At 40.8% G+C, this 19,008-nt stretch overlaps 1 protein-coding gene across 9 annotated transcripts in view; it reads left to right on the forward strand.

Moving 5' to 3' along the window:
- Window positions 1-933: 933 nt before the first annotated feature.
- sh3bgr (SH3 domain binding glutamate-rich protein) overlaps window positions 934-19,008 on the forward strand; it is a 46,123-nt gene continuing 28,048 nt past the window's right edge. For 5 of the 9 annotated variants that reach the window (XM_079885933.1, XM_079885935.1, XM_079885938.1 and 2 more), the window contains exons 1-4: window positions 941-1,116; window positions 7,603-7,788; window positions 8,532-8,612; window positions 18,729-18,806. In XM_079885933.1, the coding sequence (XP_079742059.1) occupies window positions 1,072-1,116; window positions 7,603-7,788; window positions 8,532-8,612; window positions 18,729-18,806 (390 nt within the window). In that variant the 5' untranslated portion in view covers window positions 941-1,071. Of the gene's footprint in view, window positions 1,117-7,602; window positions 7,789-8,531; window positions 8,613-18,728; window positions 18,807-19,008 lie in introns of all 9 variants that reach the window. The other 4 variants (XM_079885931.1, XM_079885932.1, XM_079885934.1 and 1 more) reach the window with 2 other exon arrangements.

The raw sequence follows: 19,008 nt of genomic DNA on the forward strand, positions 1-19,008 counted from the left end.
ATTGCTAGATATACTTTACTGAATAAAGCTCATGAATTTAACTTATTCATGCAACAGTTGTATATTCTTATAACTGTTACCTATACGGTTACAGCTTCTGTCATTTATTATGGTTATTTTAATTGATGGTTTTAACCAACCTTGCAACATAATGGACCAATACAGCGCTTAAATTAACATCTGCAGAAAAAAATAATAATTTTGATAATATTTTTGTGTAGGCACAAGATATACTTCTATTTGCCTACAAGAAACTTTCGTATAGGGGCAGAGGGAGAGTGACAGGATATGCAAAATAATTTTTTTTAATGCAAAACTTGCTATCATGATATTGTCCCAGCAGATATTTGCTTAACTATTGGCCATGGATGTTTTCTGGGGAGTTGTTAGCTGAGTTTTGTTAGGGTGTTCTGGGTCACTGTAGAAGAGCATTGCTAGTTTCAGAGTCAAAAGCACCCGTCCTCAAGCCTCTGTGATGTTCTGATCCCACACGACAGAGCAGGACAAAACTTTAATGGGTAGGGTCTCTCTTCCCAGATAGCCAAAACTTTACAAGACCTCATGGGACCCCCTCATCACAGGGCACGGGACCACATTTCCACTTGTGTAACTTCCAGTTTGAATTTGTAATTATGAAAATGATAAGCAATATTAACAGTGATGATTAGCAGTCTTTTAACCAAACTACTGACCCGTTTTTAAATATCACTGACAACTCGTAGAGTTGCAGTCAACAACAAAACATGAAGGTAAAATTCACAACACTTTTTTTGTTGTTGTCAATGCAAATTGCACGTTTCTTGAGAAACAGCATCTCTGCCCATATATGCAGGTCGTTACACTAACTTTAGCAGCTCCTGATGTGGACAGACAGCTGAAATCGCCAATCACTCAGACAGCACTGGGACAAACCGGGACAAACGCGCCAATGATGCTCTGCGGACTGAAATAGACACCAGAGTCCAGAGACTGAGACTGAAGCGCGGTGTATGTGCTTTCTAGCCGAACGGGGGAGGATATCTGTGACTTTAAACACTTTTCCCTGATCATCTAACCTCGCACTTCTACAAAATGGTCATTAAAGTCTTCCTGGCATCCTCCTCGGGATCGACGGCGGTAAGAAACCGGACAGCAAGTGTGTTATTGTTCAGTCATTCAACAGGTCGATGAGTCGAAGCGCTTTGAGTTCGATTGTGTTTAATGCAGATTGCGGAATGAATCAATCGATAGTCCAAACGCGTATGCAATAATTAGCGCATGTATTTTAAAGCCTAAACAAAGTTTGGACTCAAGCATGTTTAAATAATCCTGAGTGACCTAATAACCGATGCAGCTCCGCCAGTTTCCTTAAATATCTCTGAGATCACATTCCAGAAAGCAGCATGCTGATCCTTTAAACATGAAACTTCCAGAACTGATTTGAGTTACTCAGCAGGACGTGTTTATTTATTGATTTAAATGTTTTTAAAGATATTAGCTTAACAGTACTAATGATCTAATCTTTTAACTTTTTTACTAACAAAAAATGTAAGGTACTTCATGTTTTAACTTGTTAGGGTTTACATTCTAACCCTGATCCGTGTAAATTAGCATCCATGTCTAATGAGGGAGTGTTGTTACAAATACAAGCTAGCCCAATGTTCAAGTCCTCCTGGGAAGTTGGTATTTACGAGGTGGGAAGTCGTTACAACGGCAGGTGTGTATAGTCACTTTCGTCGGAGTAAGATGGCGGTGTACTTTCTCTTCATTAATTACACAAAAATACAGCAAGGTTTTTAAACTCTACTTCTAGAAAATGAAGAATGTGCATCTGGTGTGTTTTGCTTGTTGTGTTATGTTTTTTAATTAATTTATGAACTGTATACTTGTTACATATTATATTGTTATTATAATGCTATTATATTGTGTAGGCAATTAGCTTACTTCACTGTAATTAGAAAAGCCTGACAATATCACTGCTAAATACCCTTTAAGGTGCTGTTTGTAATTTTTTGACTGTAGGCTTAAAAGCATAAAGCATAAAAATACCATAATATTTTGCAGATGTTTAGGAAATATGCTAAGTTCACTGCTAACACAATCGTTTCTCTGAAAAACAATGCTACAGTCAGTTATTTTACTTTGAAATGTGTATTTTGTGTCGGAATACATGTTTTTGTTTTGGTCTGTGTAATACTGCAGGTTACCAATTTACCCAATAGTCTTTCGCCACCACAGGTTGCCAGTTGGCGGAAAACATTGTAGCCTAGCCATGGAAGCCAGCGAACAAACTGGGTCAGAGATCACAGATTCTACCTGACCTAAAAAGCCTCCGCACCCATCTAAAAATATCTATGGATGGGAGCATATTAAAACACGATATTAACTCATCATAAATCAATAAATCAACTCATCAACTTATAGTGTGTAAGTCTCCTCGGCTTTCATTGTCAATTGCGCTTGTTCCTGTTGCGTGTCCTCAATCTGGCAACCAGCGTGAGAGTCGAGTCTGATGAAGAGGGGGCGAAGGAAACAACTCTCTCCAATATTTGTAATTTGGACTGCAGTACCCATTTCAACCACTAGCTGTCAATCTTACATACTGCACCTTTAAAGGTACAATATGTAAGAATTTTGTATCAAAATATCCAAAAACCACTTGCACAGTGTTATATATTTATTTCAATTGTGTACAACATTATCCTAAATGTTTCCAAGAATTTGTAAATTCAGAGAAATTCACAATTTTAAATAGTGCATGTCCCTGTCACTTGTCGCCTGTCAATGACGTAATATCCGCGTTATCCCTGGTTTCCGCTTGTACTGCCATATGGCGATCGACATGGACAACTGCGTAGTGCGTTACGTCTAGCGGCAGGCTGTGGTTGTTTCGTTCAAACATTATGGACCATGGCAAGCAGACTTTGGGACAAAAGGAGAAATAAAACAAGGATCAATATTGGCGTGGCGTTTTCGAGATGCCGAGAGCTCCACGTTCGCGACAAACTTCAGCTTGACAGAGACGCCGCTCTTGCATGTACTTTATTAGACAGGTGAGCAAATGTATAAATCGAATCAATGTTATATAGCTCAACATGATGAAAGAATTAGAATATGATTAGTATGTTATTCTAATGTTGATCTAGCTTACTGCTAGTCTCATATAGCTAACAGACTAACACATAGAATAACATTATAACTTTCAACACACTCAAATGCAGTTTAGTATGATAGTGTAACATTAGATCAAGTGAAACAGTGCTGCGTTACCTCACAAGTTTAATTCGTCAAATAAACTGACCTGTATGAGTAGTAATTCAGCACTTGTGTGTAGTTCAGTAGAATAAATGTCCTCATTCCTTTATATCCGCGGGACTCGCGTGTGGCGCTGATATCTGTCTCTCATAGCAGTCGCGACCTGCTTCATACCACCGTCGTGTTAAAAACATGAATGTATTCACTCATCCATAATCATTATTAGATCCATCATCATGACTACAAGTTCCATGATTCCGCTTATCACTGCGTCATCAATCTACGCCTTTGTTATTGTAAGAGGTTAGCGACCCCTAGTAGCGAAAACAATTACATATTGTATTGTATTCCTCCATCTTGTTCACTGATCAGTCCCCAACTCGTATAGATCGAGCTTAAAGAAAATCCCGATATTCATCTCATATTTATGACATTGTGGTGGAGTTCATGTGCGTTCAACTCGTAAATACGATCTTAACAACCTGACTTGAATGCACCATAATACATTGTTGTAACACACCTAGAAAACACCAGCTAAATTTTGCATTTGTGGTCATCATTCAAAATAATTAGGGTAGACCGATAACAATTTTTGCTTTTTTTCAAAAATATTGATTGATTGCATGAACTGCTTGTCTTGACAGTTAGTCATCTAATTATTTTCTTTAAGACAGGTAAAAACTTTTTTTTTTTTAAGTTGCCAGGTCTGCGTAACAAAACTATCCCAATGTCAAGTCAAGTCAAGTCATCTTCATTTATATAGCGCTTTTAACAATGTAGATTGTTTCAAAGCAGCTTTACAGAGATAAACGTATAATTTATGGTAACAGAGATTGTTTTGGCTTTATAGCGGTTCTTTAGTAAAGTTATTTTCCAGCTAAGGTTAGTTATGATTGATTTGCTTCCGTCGCAACAATCATTTGTTATTAAATTAGGGGCCGCTAAGACGACACAATTCTCTCTACATAGACTTTATCTGTATAGTGGTAAAGGGATCCTCCATAGGGAGAGTAGTTGGCACTTCAGCACTGCGTTGTCATCGGGTCCAGGCGCAGGTCCTTCATCAGATCTGGATCCGGCCTGGATCCGGCAGGCTGCGGGAAAACCTCGGGATAAACAAAAGACACTAAAATTAGCGTAGATGCCATTCTTCTTATGATGTAACGAGTACATCAGGATTTATGGGAAGTGTTCCCGGTTCCAGCTGACCTAATCTATGCAGCCTAACACTGAATTATAGAAGTCTATAATGTATTATGTGAAAGCTAGGTCAAAGAGATGTGTTTTTAGTCTAGCTTTGAACTGACAGAGTGTGTCTGCTTCCCGGACAATGGTAGGAAGGCTGTTCCAAAGTTTTGGTGCTAAATAGGAGAAGGATCTCCCGCCAGCAGTCGATTTTGATATTCTAGGTATTATCAACTGGCCGGAATTTTGAGATCGCAATAGACGTGACGGACTATAATGCGTTAAGAGCTCGCTCAAGTACTGCGGAGCTAAACCATTTAGTGCTTTGTACGTGATCAGCAATATTTTAAAATTGATGCGATGTTTAATAGGGAGCCAATGCAGTTTTGACAGAACCGGGCTAATATGGTCATACTTCCTGGTTCTGGTAAGAACTCGAGGTGCTGCGTTTTGAACTAGCTGTAGTTTGTTTATTAAGCGTGCAGGGCAACCACCCAGTAGAGCATTACAATAATCTAGCCTTGAGGTCAATGGCCAATTAAAAATAGCTCAAAAGTATTAGTGACCATATCCCATATATCAAAGCTCATAATGCCATTCCCATAGCTAAAATGCATATTTTACAGTCACTGTTATGCAAATTGAAAATATATATTAGTTATCATAAACACAACTCAAAAGCTCCATACCACTGGCCGTCCTAACATCTGGCACAGTTTTATCATTGGTAGAATATTAAATATTTTAATTCAAGCATTTCAGTCAAATATAATTCATGCAATATGTCAAGCCTTTAACCAGCAGGGGGGGAAAAAATCATCCCATGGCTACAGTTAAAGTCCCCATGAACCGAAGTTGCAAACGACTTTTCTCCAGTGTTATGACGTATTTCCAAGTGAAACGGAATATTGAACAGAGGGCAGGGTTTTACTTAGCGCTCCTCCTCTCCATCTCTCGCTCATAGCAGACTAACGGTTTGAGGGGAGTGGTTAAGCGTTTTCAAACCAAGCCGTCAAACCTACGTCATCAGAAAAATACGCCATTCCAGACCGGAAGAAACTGTTCAGATTTTGATTAAAGATTACCATGGTAAAAAAAATTTTTTTATATATTTACTTGCACGGATTAATTGTTCACCACAAGACTAGTAATATGCGCTAACAAAGTAAATAGGGTCAATTTTGATTTCATGGGGACTTTAAAGTATAGCCCAATTACCTTCAGGAAACCTGGTAACCCTGCATAAATAAGCAGATTGGTCGAATTCGATTGTATTTGAAAATTAAGACTGATTTCAATGTCTAACTGCTAGTTGGTCTGGCTTGTTCATAAGACACAGTCTTTACATAGTGTGTTTTTGCTAACTGGCCCCAGATATTGATATTTTTGCACATATATTTTTTTTCTCGTGACGTGTCTTTATCTGTGTACTAACATTATCAATTTCAAAAACCTAGGCTAAATATGAATTTAATTATTATTTTGCAGTAATAAACTCCCTACAGTTTAGACTTTAATTTGTTGCAGACAGAAGTTTGAGATGGATAGCAATAAATAAATAAAAGAGGTAAAAAAAACAACAACATACATTTGTTTAAGCATAATGTGTTACACCCATCCCCTAAAAAGTGTTACAGGTCCATGCATTTTAATTGAGTAAACAAACTGGAAACAAATATAGAACAAACACATAAAACATAAGGTAACTACTCTGAAAATACAGTATAATGTGTGTGTGTGTGTGTGTTGGTCACTCTGACAATGGGGGTTTTGTAAAACAGGTCGCGTCACTTCCGGTTCAAGTCTTTTGTATGTGCTTTGTTAAAGTCCTCCTGTAGTCAATAATTTTATCCCTTAAATCTCATCTTTGATCACCAAAATGACATATTAAAGGGATGGTTCACCCAAAAATGAAAATTCTGTCATTGTTTACTCACCCTCAAGTTGTTCCTAACCTGTATGAGTTTCTTTGTTCTGCTGAACACAAAGGAAGATATTTGGAAGAATGTTTGTAACCAAACAGATCTCGGTCCCCATTGACTACCATAGTATATATTTTTTCCTACTATGGAAGTCAATGGGGACCGAGATCTGTTTGATTACAAACATTCTTCCAAATATCTTCCTTTGTGTTCAGCAGAACAAAGAAACTCATACAGGTTTGGAACAACTTGAGGGTGAGTAAATGATGACAGAATTTTCATTTTTGGGTGAACTATCCCTTTAAGTTTTTTCTTTGAATTTTTTTCTAAAAATAGCTTGAAGTAACTCTATACCCTTGTCTCATTTAGTATACGTGGTTCTATGAATATGCAAATGAGCCCCGCCTCCACTCAATCACACCAGCTCAGAGATCCACTCATTGATGATCATACGTTGATCTGATTGGTTAGTAGTTTGTGACTTCAGAAACACCAGCGATTTCAAACAGTGTTTTTGAGACTGTCTTTGATTCACTGCAGTTTTAAGGAGAAAATACTCAGCAATGGTGTTGACTTATGAATTTGCACATGGTTTGTCCTAAAGCACATTAAAAACAGCACATAGACATATAAACAACATTAAAAACTTGATTTTCATCACTGGGGGACTTAAATAAAAAGCCGTTTTAGATACCTTCAAAGGAGCGAGCAAAGATGAGCTTAACCGATGTCCATCACATATGCAGATTGGTATACATTTTTTTTCTTCTTCTTCTCACTAATATTTTAATATTTCAACTGAATAAAAAACTAATAATTAAAAGAAATAGATAGGTTAGCTGATTACCTTATAAGTCCATAGGTATCACCATCAGTTCGTCCTGTCATAACACTTTATTAACACTTTCTCTAACAAGCGGATGCAATGAGACCAGTTTTCCTGTTTTCATGTGACGTTCGGCATAAAGCCTATTTTGGCAAATGCCAGTCTATAGCCTACAAATTATAATCCTTAATTCTGCAAACTTTTCTGTGTTTTTTAAATGTATTATGGTTTATATCAAAGAAACATTTTTATCATCTGACAATGACATCATTACTATATTTACATTTCAAATGCATTATCTATTACAGTTTACAATGACCTGCTATCTGGAATGTGTGATGTATATGTTTTGCATTTGGAAGAATTTGAATGTTTAGTTTTTTTTCTAAGTGTCTTGGGATTCACATCAATAATCTGTTATTACTAATACCACAGATCAAAAAGAAACAACAAGATGTTGTCGGGTTTCTTGAGGCACTTAAAATCGATTACGCACAGCTTGACATTGCTTCGAATGAGGACAATCGGCTGTGGATGAGGGAAAATGTCCCTGGAGAAAAGAAGCCCACCAGTGGAATTCCTCTTCCTCCACAGATTTTCAATGAGGAGATGTATTGTGGGGTAAGAACCTGCTACAACAGAGGCTCCTATAAAACTGCCCTTCTAAAAGTTTACAATTTGGGTCAAGACCTAATGAGTAACATTTTCACAAGTCGTTTATCCAGGTTAAGAGATGTAAAATCCACTTTATAAGACAGAAACGTATTCAAAAGAACTGTACAGTTAGTAGTCTTAAAACTTGTAAGAAATTTACCATATACAAACCATGGGTTCCATTGGGAATTTCCTAAGGGGCTGTAAAATTGTTCAAGCTTTTTTGAGGAAAATAATGTCTGTGGTTAACAGTATTATAAATTACATTATAAATTAAACTCAGATTTTAATTCCGTTTGCTGTTTTTTTTTTTTAAGTGTAATTGTTTGCAGTTTATGTAGGGAACAAAATGTGATCTCTGAGGAACTTAATGAATTCATATGAATTATCCACCAATTCACCAAAATGTAATGAATCGCAGTGAGATTGTGTTGGAATAATGACTAAAAATTGTTACCCATTCTCCTCTAAAAGTTATTGTATGGCTTTATGATATTTTTAAATCAAGTGCAGAAGTCATATGGACAACTTACTTCGACTACATTCATTTTATGGTACTTTTATGGTACGTTTAGCAGATGCAGTCCCCATCCACTAATGTTTTATAGAAGAAAACCCTCTGCTTGAACGAATTCCATCAAAAATGACGCATTAATTGCTAGATTATTTGCTTTAAAAAACTAATGATGGTTTCCTGTCCTAAATTGCAGGACTACGACACATTCTTTGATGCCAAAGAGGACAACACAGTCTATGAATTTTTGGGTCTGACACCTCCACCAGGATCTAAGGTTGTTGTTTTTTTTTGTTTCTATCTGTGTGCTTCCTTTTCTTGAATGATAGCAAAACATCTTAAGGCCAATTTTTATAGCACCGACAGACAGCATCAGACACTTTGTCGGGTTTTGTTGAATCAGTGTGTTGGCTCTCATTGTTGCTGATTGAACATGTTGAATTGCCGTATGTCGGTCTTGAAATTGCTGAGAAATGACATACTGTAAACTGGTGACTGACTTGGTCTGCATCTGTTGGTGCAGTGTGAATTGGCCTTTAGACTGCAATATCTTAAAGTGATACCAGTAAAAAGGGATTGTTCACCCAAAAATGAAAATTCTGTCATTATTACTCACCCTCATATTGTTCCAAACCTGTAAGACTTACGTTCACCCTCGTAACACAAATGAAGATATTTTTGATGAAATCTGAGAGTCGAGTCAAGTCACCTTTATTTATATAGCGCTTTTTACAATACAGATTGTATCAAAGCAGCTTCACAGTGATAACATGAAATAATAAAACAAAGTTTGTTTCTTGAAGAAAATTGCGTCATCGTCCACCTTAAGTAAGGCAGATCAGTAATATTGTTGATTATTAAATGTCCCCAACTAAGTAAGCCAAAAGCCAAGGCAACAGTGGCAAGGAACCAAAACTCCATCAGGTGACAGAATGGAGAAAAAAACCTTGGGAGAACCCAGGCTCGGTCAAGGGCCAGTTCTCCTCTGGCCAGCGAGTGAACAGTGTATGATTATGATACAGGCAGCATTACAGGTCAGAAGTCAGATTGGATCAGAACATTCAGAATATTTATCCAGTTCCACCTGGTTGGAAGTCGGAGTCATCACGCCAGTATGAAGACGAGTTTGTTGAGGATCATGCAAATAATATCATGCTTCCTAATGATATCTCCCAAGGGTAGCATGTACAAGGTGAACAGCAACGGTCCTAGTACTGAGCCTTGTGGTACTCCATACTGAACTTTTGATCGATGAGACATCGCTTCATTTACTGCTACAAACTGATAACGGCCAGATAAGTATGATTTGAACCATGCTAGTGCAATTACACTAATGCCAACATAGAGAGCTTTCTGTCCCTCCGTTGGAAGCTACACAGCTACCACTTTGACCCTTAAAAAAGTTCATAAAGAGATCGTAAAACTAATCCAATGAATTTGAGCGGCTTATTCCAAATTTTCTGAAGAGACATGAACAGATTGAATTTAGGCTTTTTTTCACATATAAACATTCATCAACTCACACATAAGATGTGGTAAAATGGAAGCTCAAGCATGTGTGAGAACCAATGAGGTTCATTCTCATGTTACGCAGCACATTTGAGCTTCTGCAAGAACCAATGAGGTTCATTCTCGTGTTACGCAGCAAGTTTGATCTTCTACAAGAACCAATGAGGTTCATTCTCATTTGTTACGCAGCACGTTTTAGCTTCAGCAAGAACCAATGAGGTTCATTCTCGAGTTACGCAACATGTTTGATCTTCTGGAAGAGCCAATGAGATTCATTCTCAAGTTACGCAACATGTTTGATCTTCTGCAAGAGCCAATGAGGTTCATTCTCGTGTTACGCAGCACATTTGAGCTTCAGCAAGAACCAATGAGGTTCATTCTTGTGTTTACGCAGCACGTTTGAGCTTCAGCAAGAACCAATGAGGTTCATTCTTGTGTTTCGCAGCACGTTTGAGCTTCAGCAAGAACCAATGAGGTTCATTCTTGTGTTTCGCAGCACGTTTGAGCTTCAGCAAGAACCAATAAGGTTCATTCTTGTGTTTCGCAGCACGTTTGAGCTTCAGCAAGAACCAATGAGGTTCATTCTCGTGTTACGCAGCACGGTTGAGCTTCAGCAAGAACCAATGAGGTTCATCCTGGTGTTTACGCAGCACGTTTGAGCTTTGGCAAGAACCAATGAGGTTCATTCTTGTGTTACGCAGCACGGTTGAGCTTCAGCAAGAACCAATGAGGTTCATTCTTGTGTTTACACAGCACGTTTGAGCTTTGGCAAGAACCAATGAGGTTCATTCTTGTGTTTACGCAGCAAGTTTGAGCATTGGCAAGAACCAATGAGGTTCATTCTCCTGTTACGCAGCATGTTTAATCTTCTGCAAGAACCAATGAGGTTCATTCTCGTGTTATGCAGCACGTTTGAGCTTTGGCAAGAACCAATGAGGTTCATTCTTGTGTTACGCAGCACGTTTGAGCTTCAGCAAGAACCAATGAGGTTCATTCTTGTGTTTACGCAGCACGTTTGAGCTTCAGCAAGAACCAATGAGGTTCATTCTTGTGTTACGCAGCATGTTTGAGCTTTGGCAAGAACCAATGAGGTTCATTCTCGTGTTACGCAGCACGGTTGAGCTTCAGCAAGAACCAATGAGGTTCATTCTCGTGTTACGCAGCACGTTTGAGCTTTGGCAAGAACCAATGAGGTTTATTCTCGTGTTACGCAGCATGTTTGAGCTTTGGCAAGAACCAATGAGGTTCATTCTCGTGTTACGCAGCACGGTTGAGCTTCAGCAAGAACCAATGAGGTTCATTCTTGTGTTTACGCAGCACGTTTGAGCTTCAGCATGAACCAATTAGGTTTATTCTCGTGTTACGCAGCATGTTTGAGCTTCAGCAAGAACCAATGAGGTTCATTCTTGTGTTTACGCAGCACGTTTGAGCTTCAGCAAGAACTAATGAGGTTTATTCTCATGTTACGCAGCACGTTTGAGCTTCAGCAAGAACCAATGAGGTTCATTCTCGTGTTACGCAGCATGGTTGAGCTTCAGCAAGAACCAATGAGGTTCATTCTTGTGTTTACGCAGCACATTTGAGCTTCAGCAAGAACCAATGAGGTTCATTCTCGTGTTACGCAGCACGGTTGAGCTTCAGCAAGAACCAATGAGGTTCATTCTCGTGTTACGCAGCACGTTTGAGCTTCAACAAGAACCAGTGAGGTTCATTCTTGTGTTTCGCAGCACGTTTGAGCTTCTGCAAGAACCAATGAGGTTCATTCTCGTGTTACGCAGCATGTTTGAGCTTTGGCAAGAACCAGTTAGGTTCATTCTTGTGTTTCGCAGCACGTTTGAGCTTCTGCAAGAACTAATGAGGTTTATTCTCGTGTTACGCAGCATGTTTGAGCTTCAGCAAGAACCAATGAGGTTCATTCCTCGTGTTACGCAGCACGGTTGAGCTTCAGCAAGAACCAGTGAGGTTCATTCGTGTGTTACGCAGCACGTTTGAGCTTCAGCAAGAACCAATGAGGTTCATTCTCGTGTTACGCAGCACGTTTGAGCTTCTGCAAGAACCAGTGAGGTTCGTTCTCGTGTTACGCAGCACGTTTGAGCTTCTGCAAGAACCAGTGAGGTTCGTTCTCGTGTTACGCAGCACGTTTGAGCTTCTGCAAGAACCAGTGAGGTTCGTTCTCGTGTTACGCAGCACGTTTGAGCTTCTGCAAGAACCAATGAGGTTCATTCTCGTGTTGCGCAGCACGTTTGAGCTTCTGCAAGAACCAGTGAGGTTCATTCTCGTGTTACGCAGCACGTTTGAGCTTCTGCAAGAACCAGTGAGGTTCATTCTCGTGTTACGCAGCACGTTTGAGCTTCTGCAAGAACCAGTGAGGTTCATTCTTGTGTTTCGCAGCACGTTTGAGCTTCTGCAAGAACCAATGAGGTTCATTCTCGTGTTGCGCAGCACGTTTGAGCTTCTGCAAGAACCAGTGAGGTTCATTCTCGTGTTACGCAGCACGTTTGAGCTTCTGCAAGAACCAGTGAGGTTCATTCTCGTGTTATGCAGCACGTTTGAGCTTCTGCAAGAACCAATGAGGTTCATTCTCGTGTTGCGCAGCACGTTTGAGCTTCTGCAAGAACCAGTGAGGTTCATTCTCGTGTTACGCAGCACGTTTGAGCTTCTGCAAGAACCAATGAGGTTCATTCTCGTGTTACGCAGCATGTTTGAGCTTTGGCAAGAACCAGTGAGGTTCATTCTCGTGTTATGCAGCACGTTTGAGCTTCTGCAAGAACCAATGAGGTTCATTCTCGTGTTGCGCAGCACGTTTGAGCTTCTGCAAGAACCAGTGAGGTTCATTCTCGTGTTACGCAGCACGTTTGAGCTTCAGCAAGAACCAATGAGGTTCATTCTCGTGTTACGCAGCACGTTTGAGCTTCTGCAAGAACCAGTGAGGTTCGTTCTCGTGTTACGCAGCACGTTTGAGCTTCTGCAAGAACCAATGAGGTTCATTCTCGTGTTGCGCAGCATGTTTGAGCTTCTGCAAGAACCAATGAGGTTCATTCTCGTGTTACGCAGCACGTTTGAGCTTCTGCAAGAACCAGTGAGGTTCATTCTCGTGTTACGCAGCACGTTTGAGCTTCTGCAAGAACCAGTGAGGTTCATTCTTGTGTTTCGCAGCACGTTTGAGCTTCTGCAAGAACCAATGAGGTTCATTCTCGTGTTGCGCAGCACGTTTGAGCTTCTGCAAGAACCAGTGAGGTTCATTCTCGTGTTACGCAGCACGTTTGAGCTTCTGCAAGAACCAATGAGGTTCATTCTCGTGTTACGCAGCATGTTTGAGCTTTGGCAAGAACCAGTGAGGTTCATTCTTGTGTTTACGCAGCACGTTTGAGCTTCAGCAAGAACTAATGAGGTTTATTCTCGTGTTACGCAGCATGTTTGAGCTTTGGCAAGAACCAATTAGGTTCATTCTCGTGTTACGCAGCACGGTTGAGCTTCAGCAAGAACCAATGAGGTTCATTCCTCGTGTTACGCAGCACGGTTGAGCTTCAGCAAGAACCAATGAGGTTCATTCGTGTGTTACGCAGCACGTTTGAGCTTCAGCAAGAACCAATGAGGTTCATTCTCGTGTTACGCAGCACGTTTGAGCTTCTGCAAGAACCAGTGAGGTTCATTCGTGTGTTACGCAGCACGTTTGAGCTTCAGCAAGAACCAATGAGGTTCATTCTCGTGTTACGCAGCACGTTTGAGCTTCTGCAAGAACCAGTGAGGTTCATTCTCGTGTTACGCAGCACGTTTGAGCTTCTGCAAGAACCAATGAGGTTCATTCTTGTGTTTCGCAGCACGTTTGAGCTTCTGCAAGAACCAATGAGGTTCATTCTCGTGTTATGCAGCATGTTTGAGCTTTGGCAAGAACCAATGAGGTTCATTCTTGTGTTTCGCATTACGTTTGAGCTTCATCAAGAACCAATGAGGTTTATTCTCGTGTTATGCAGCATGTTTGAGCTTTGGCAAGAACCAATGAGGTTCATTCTTGTGTTTCGCATTACGTTTGAGCTTCTGCAAGAACCAATGAGGTTCATTCTCGTGTTACGCAGCACGTTTGAGCTTCAGCAAGAACCAATGAGGTTCATTCTCGTGTTACGCAGCATGGTTGAGCTTCAGCAAGAACCAGTGAGGTTAATTCGTGTGTTACGCAGCACGTTTGAGCTTCTGCAAGAACCAATGAGGTTCATTCGTGTGTTATGCAGCACGTTTGAGCTTCAGCAAGAACCAATAAGGTTCATTCTTGTGTTACGCAGCACGTTTGAGCTTCAGCAAGAACCAATGAGGTTCATTCTCGTGTTACGCAGCACGTTTGAGCTTCAGCAAGAACCAATAAGGTTCATTCTTGTGTTTCGCAGCACGTTTGAGCTTCTGCAAGAACCAATGAGGTTCATTCGTGTGTTACGCAGCACGTTTGAGCTTCAGCAAGAACCAATGAGGTTCATTCGTGTGTTACGCAGCACGTTTGAGCTTCAGCAAGAACCAATGAGGTTCATTCGTGTGTTATGCAGCACGTTTGAGCTTCAGCAAGAACCAATAAGGTTCATTCTTGTGTTTCGCAGCACGTTTGAGCTTCTGCAAGAACCAATGAGGTTCATTCTCGTGTTACGCAGCACGTTTGAGCTTCAGCAAGAACCAATGAGGTTTATTCTCGTGTTATGCAGCACGTTTGAGCTTCAGCAAGAACCAATGAGGTTTATTCTCGTGTTACGCAGCACGTTTGAGCTTTGGCAAGAACCAATGAGGTTCATTCTTGTGTTTCGCATTACGTTTGAGCTTCTGCAAGAACCAATGAGGTTCATTCTCGTGTTACGCAGCACGTTTGAGCTTCAGCAAGAACCAATGAGGTTCATTCTCGTGTTACGCAGCATGGTTGAGCTTCAGCAAGAACCAGTGAGGTTAATTCGTGTGTTACGCAGCACGTTTGAGCTTCAGCAAGAACCAATGAGGTTCATTCTCGTGTTACGCAGCACGTTTGAGCTTCTGCAAGAACCAATGAGGTTTATTCTTGTGTTACGCAGCACGTTTGAGCTTCTGCAAGAACCAATGAGGTTCATTCTTGTGTTTCGCAGCACGTTTGAGCTTCTGCAAGAACCAATGAGGTTTATTCTCGTGTTATGCAGCATGTTTGAGCTTTGGCAAGAACCAATGAGGTTCATTCTTGTGTTTCGCATTACGTTTGAGCTTCTGCAAGAACCAATGAGGTTTACTCTCGTGTTATGCAGCATGTTTGAGCTTTGGCAAGAACCAATGAGGTTCATTCTTGTGTTTCGCATTACGTTTGAGCTTCTGCAAGAACCAATGAGGTTCATTCTCGTGTTACGCAGCATGTTTGAGCTTCATCAAGAACCAATGAAGTTTATTCTCGTGTTACGCAGCACGTTTGAGCTTCAGCAAGAACCAATGAGGTTTATTCTCGTGTTATGCAGCATGTTTGAGCTTTGGCAAGAACCAATGAGGTTCATTCTTGTGTTTCGCATTACGTTTGAGCTTCTGCAAGAACCAATGAGGTTCATTCTCGTGTTACGCAGCACGTTTGAGCTTCAGCAAGAACCAATGAGGTTCATTCTCGTGTTACGCAGCATGGTTGAGCTTCAGCAAGAACCAGTGAGGTTAATTCGTGTGTTACGCAGCACGTTTGAGCTTCTGCAAGAACCAATGAGGTTCATTCGTGTGTTATGCAGCACGTTTGAGCTTCAGCAAGAACCAATAAGGTTCATTCTTGTGTTACGCAGCATGGTTGAGCTTCAGCAAGAACCAGTGTTGTTAATTCGTGTGTTACGCAGCACGTTTGAGCTTCAGCAAGAACCAATGAGGTTCATTCGTGTGTTACGCAGCACGTTTGAGCTTCAGCAAGAACCAATGAGGTTCATTCTCGTGTTACGCAGCACGTTTGAGCTTCAGCAAGAACCAATAAGGTTCATTCTTGTGTTTCGCAGCACGTTTGAGCTTCTGCAAGAACCAATGAGGTTCATTCGTGTGTTACGCAGCACGTTTGAGCTTCAGCAAGAACCAATGAGGTTCATTCGTGTGTTACGCAGCACGTTTGAGCTTCAGCAAGAACCAATGAGGTTCATTCGTGTGTTATGCAGCACGTTTGAGCTTCAGCAAGAACCAATAAGGTTCATTCTTGTGTTTCGCAGCACGTTTGAGCTTCTGCAAGAACCAATGAGGTTCATTCTCGTGTTACGCAGCACGTTTGAGCTTCAGCAAGAACCAATGAGGTTTATTCTCGTGTTATGCAGCACGTTTGAGCTTCAGCAAGAACCAATGAGGTTTATTCTCGTGTTACGCAGCACGTTTGAGCTTTGGCAAGAACCAATGAGGTTCATTCTTGTGTTTCGCATTACGTTTGAGCTTCTGCAAGAACCAATGAGGTTCATTCTCGTGTTACGCAGCACGTTTGAGCTTCAGCAAGAACCAATGAGGTTCATTCTCGTGTTACGCAGCATGGTTGAGCTTCAGCAAGAACCAGTGAGGTTAATTCGTGTGTTACGCAGCACGTTTGAGCTTCAGCAAGAACCAATGAGGTTCATTCGTGTGTTATGCAGCACGTTTGAGCTTCAGCAAGAACCAATGAGGTTTATTCTCGTGTTACGCAGCACGTTTGAGCTTCTGCAAGAACCAATGAGGTTCATTCTCGTGTTACGCAGCACGTTTGAGCTTCAGCAAGAACCAATGAGGTTCATTCTCGTGTTACGCAGCACGTTTGAGCTTCTGCAAGAACCAATGAGGTTCATTCGTGTGTTACGCAGCACGGTTGAGCTTCAGCAAGAACCAATGAGGTTTATTCTCGTGTTATGCAGCATGTTTGAGCTTTGGCAAGAACCAATGAGGTTCATTCTTGTGTTTCGCATTACGTTTGAGCTTCTGCAAGAACCAATGAGGTTCATTCTCGTGTTACGCAGCACGTTTGAGCTTCAGCAAGAACCAATGAGGTTCATTCTCGTGTTACGCAGCACGTTTGAGCTTCAGCAAGAACCAATGAAGTTTATTCTCGTGTTACGCAGCACGTTTGAGCTTTGGCAAGAACCAATAAGGTTCATTCTTGTGTTTCGCAGCACGTTTGAGCTTCTCATTCTCGTGTTACGCAGCATGTTTGATCTTCTGCAAGAACCAATGAGGTTCATTCTCGTGTTACGCAGCACATTTGAGCTTCTGCAAGAACCAGTGAGGTTCATTCGTGTGTTACGCAGCATGTTTGATCTTCTGCAAGAACCAATGAGGTTCATTCTCGTGTTACGCAGCACGTTTGAGCTTCAGCAAGAACCAATGAGGTTTATTCTCGTGTTACGCAGCACGTTTGAGCTTCAGCAAGAACCAATGAGGTTCATTCTCGTGTTACGCAGCACGTTTGAGCTTCTGCAAGAACCAATGAGGTTCATTCGTGTGTTACGCAGCACGGTTGAGCTTCAGCAAGAACCAATGAGGTTTATTCTCGTGTTATGCAGCATGTTTGAGCTTTGGCAAGAACCAACGAGGTTCATTCTTGTGTTTCGCATTACGTTTGAGCTTCTGCAAGAACCAATGAGGTTCATTCTCGTGTTACGCAGCACGTTTGAGCTTCTGCAAGAACCAGTGAGGTTCATTCGTGTGTTACGCAGCATGTTTGATCTTCTGCAAGAACCAGTGAGGTTCATTCTCGTGTTACGCAGCACAGTTGAGCTTCAGCAAGAACCAGTGAGGTTCATTCTCGTGTTACGCAGCACGTTTGAGCTTCTGCAAGAACCAGTGAGGTTCATTCTCGTGTTACGCAGCACATTTGAGCTTCTGCAAGAACCAGTGAGGTTCATTCTCGTGTTTCGCAGCACGTTTGAGCTTCTGCAAGAACCGATGAGGTTCATTCTCGTGTTACGCAGCACGTTTGAGCTTCAGCAAGTACCAATGAGGTTCAATCTCGTGTTACGCAGCACGTTTGAGCTTCAGCAAGTACCAATGAGGTTCAATCTCGTGTTACGCAGCACGTTTGAGCTTCTGCAAGAACCAATGAGGTTCTATCTCGTGTTACGCAGCACGTTTGAGCTTCTGCAAGAACCAATGAGGTTCATTCTCGTGTTACGCAGCACGTTTGAGCTTCTGCAAGAACCAATGAAGTTTATTCTCATATGTTACACAGAAAGTTTGAGGCAGAAGCTGAACTTTTTGAAGCGTCAAAGTGGTAGTTGCTTAACTGTCTATGGAGGGACAGAAAGCTCTCAGATTTAATAGAATAGATCTTCATTTGTGTTCCGAAGATGAAGGAAAGTGTTACGGGTTTGGAACGATATGTGGGAGAGTAAATAATGACATAATTTTTGGGTGAACTAACCCTTCAACACTATAGGCCAAATAACAACCAAATCTTTTTTCACTTGTTCCCAGTCATGTACACTATCTGCCAACTACCCAAACATCGCTTTGGTACCTTTTTAGGCCTCAGCTATTTTCAGATGTTTGAATGACTTTATTAAATACAGAGGTAGAGACAAAAGAGAAAGATATTTGAGACAGTATTCGCCCAGCAATAGTACACCCAAATTGAATGTTTTTCCTTTGTCCACCTTAATGTCACTCAAAACATCTAGCTTAATACATAGACATTCTCTTTAAAAATCTAATCAAATCGCTTGAAATGCAACAGCCAGTAAAGATATCCCAGGCTCCTTGGCATCCTCTGAATCAAGCACAACAATTACCAGACAAGTCTTTGGTGGTGGATGGATAAACATCTGTAGAATTACATTTAATCATGAAAGTGTGTTATCACTGTAGAATTCTGTCTTCTTCCTCTCTTTTTTTTAGCAACTTTGGTGAATTTTCCCTTGCTGACAGTGATTAAATTGATTCTCCAGTTCTTTAATAAAAATCTCTCTTGGTGCAGGAGGCACAACAAGCTGAACAATCACAAAAGCTTCATAATGGATCTGGCACAGAGGAACATCTTGGTGATGACACAACAGTAATACCCAATTGAATTTCTTTCAGTCTTTGTTTTATATATATATTTAACCGAAATTCACTTCCCGTGCACTTCCAGACACGTCTTTATTGTATGCCCTTCGTCTGCTTTGTGATTCTGCCAAGTTTTTGTTCACCAGTCTATCACAACCTACACTCTCAGAAAAAAGGGACACTTTGTACTCTATTTACCCCTAAAGGGT

This window comes from Squalius cephalus (genome assembly GCF_949319135.1).
Source record: "Squalius cephalus genome assembly, chromosome: 11".
Classification (NCBI taxonomy): domain Eukaryota; kingdom Metazoa; phylum Chordata; class Actinopteri; order Cypriniformes; family Leuciscidae; genus Squalius; species Squalius cephalus.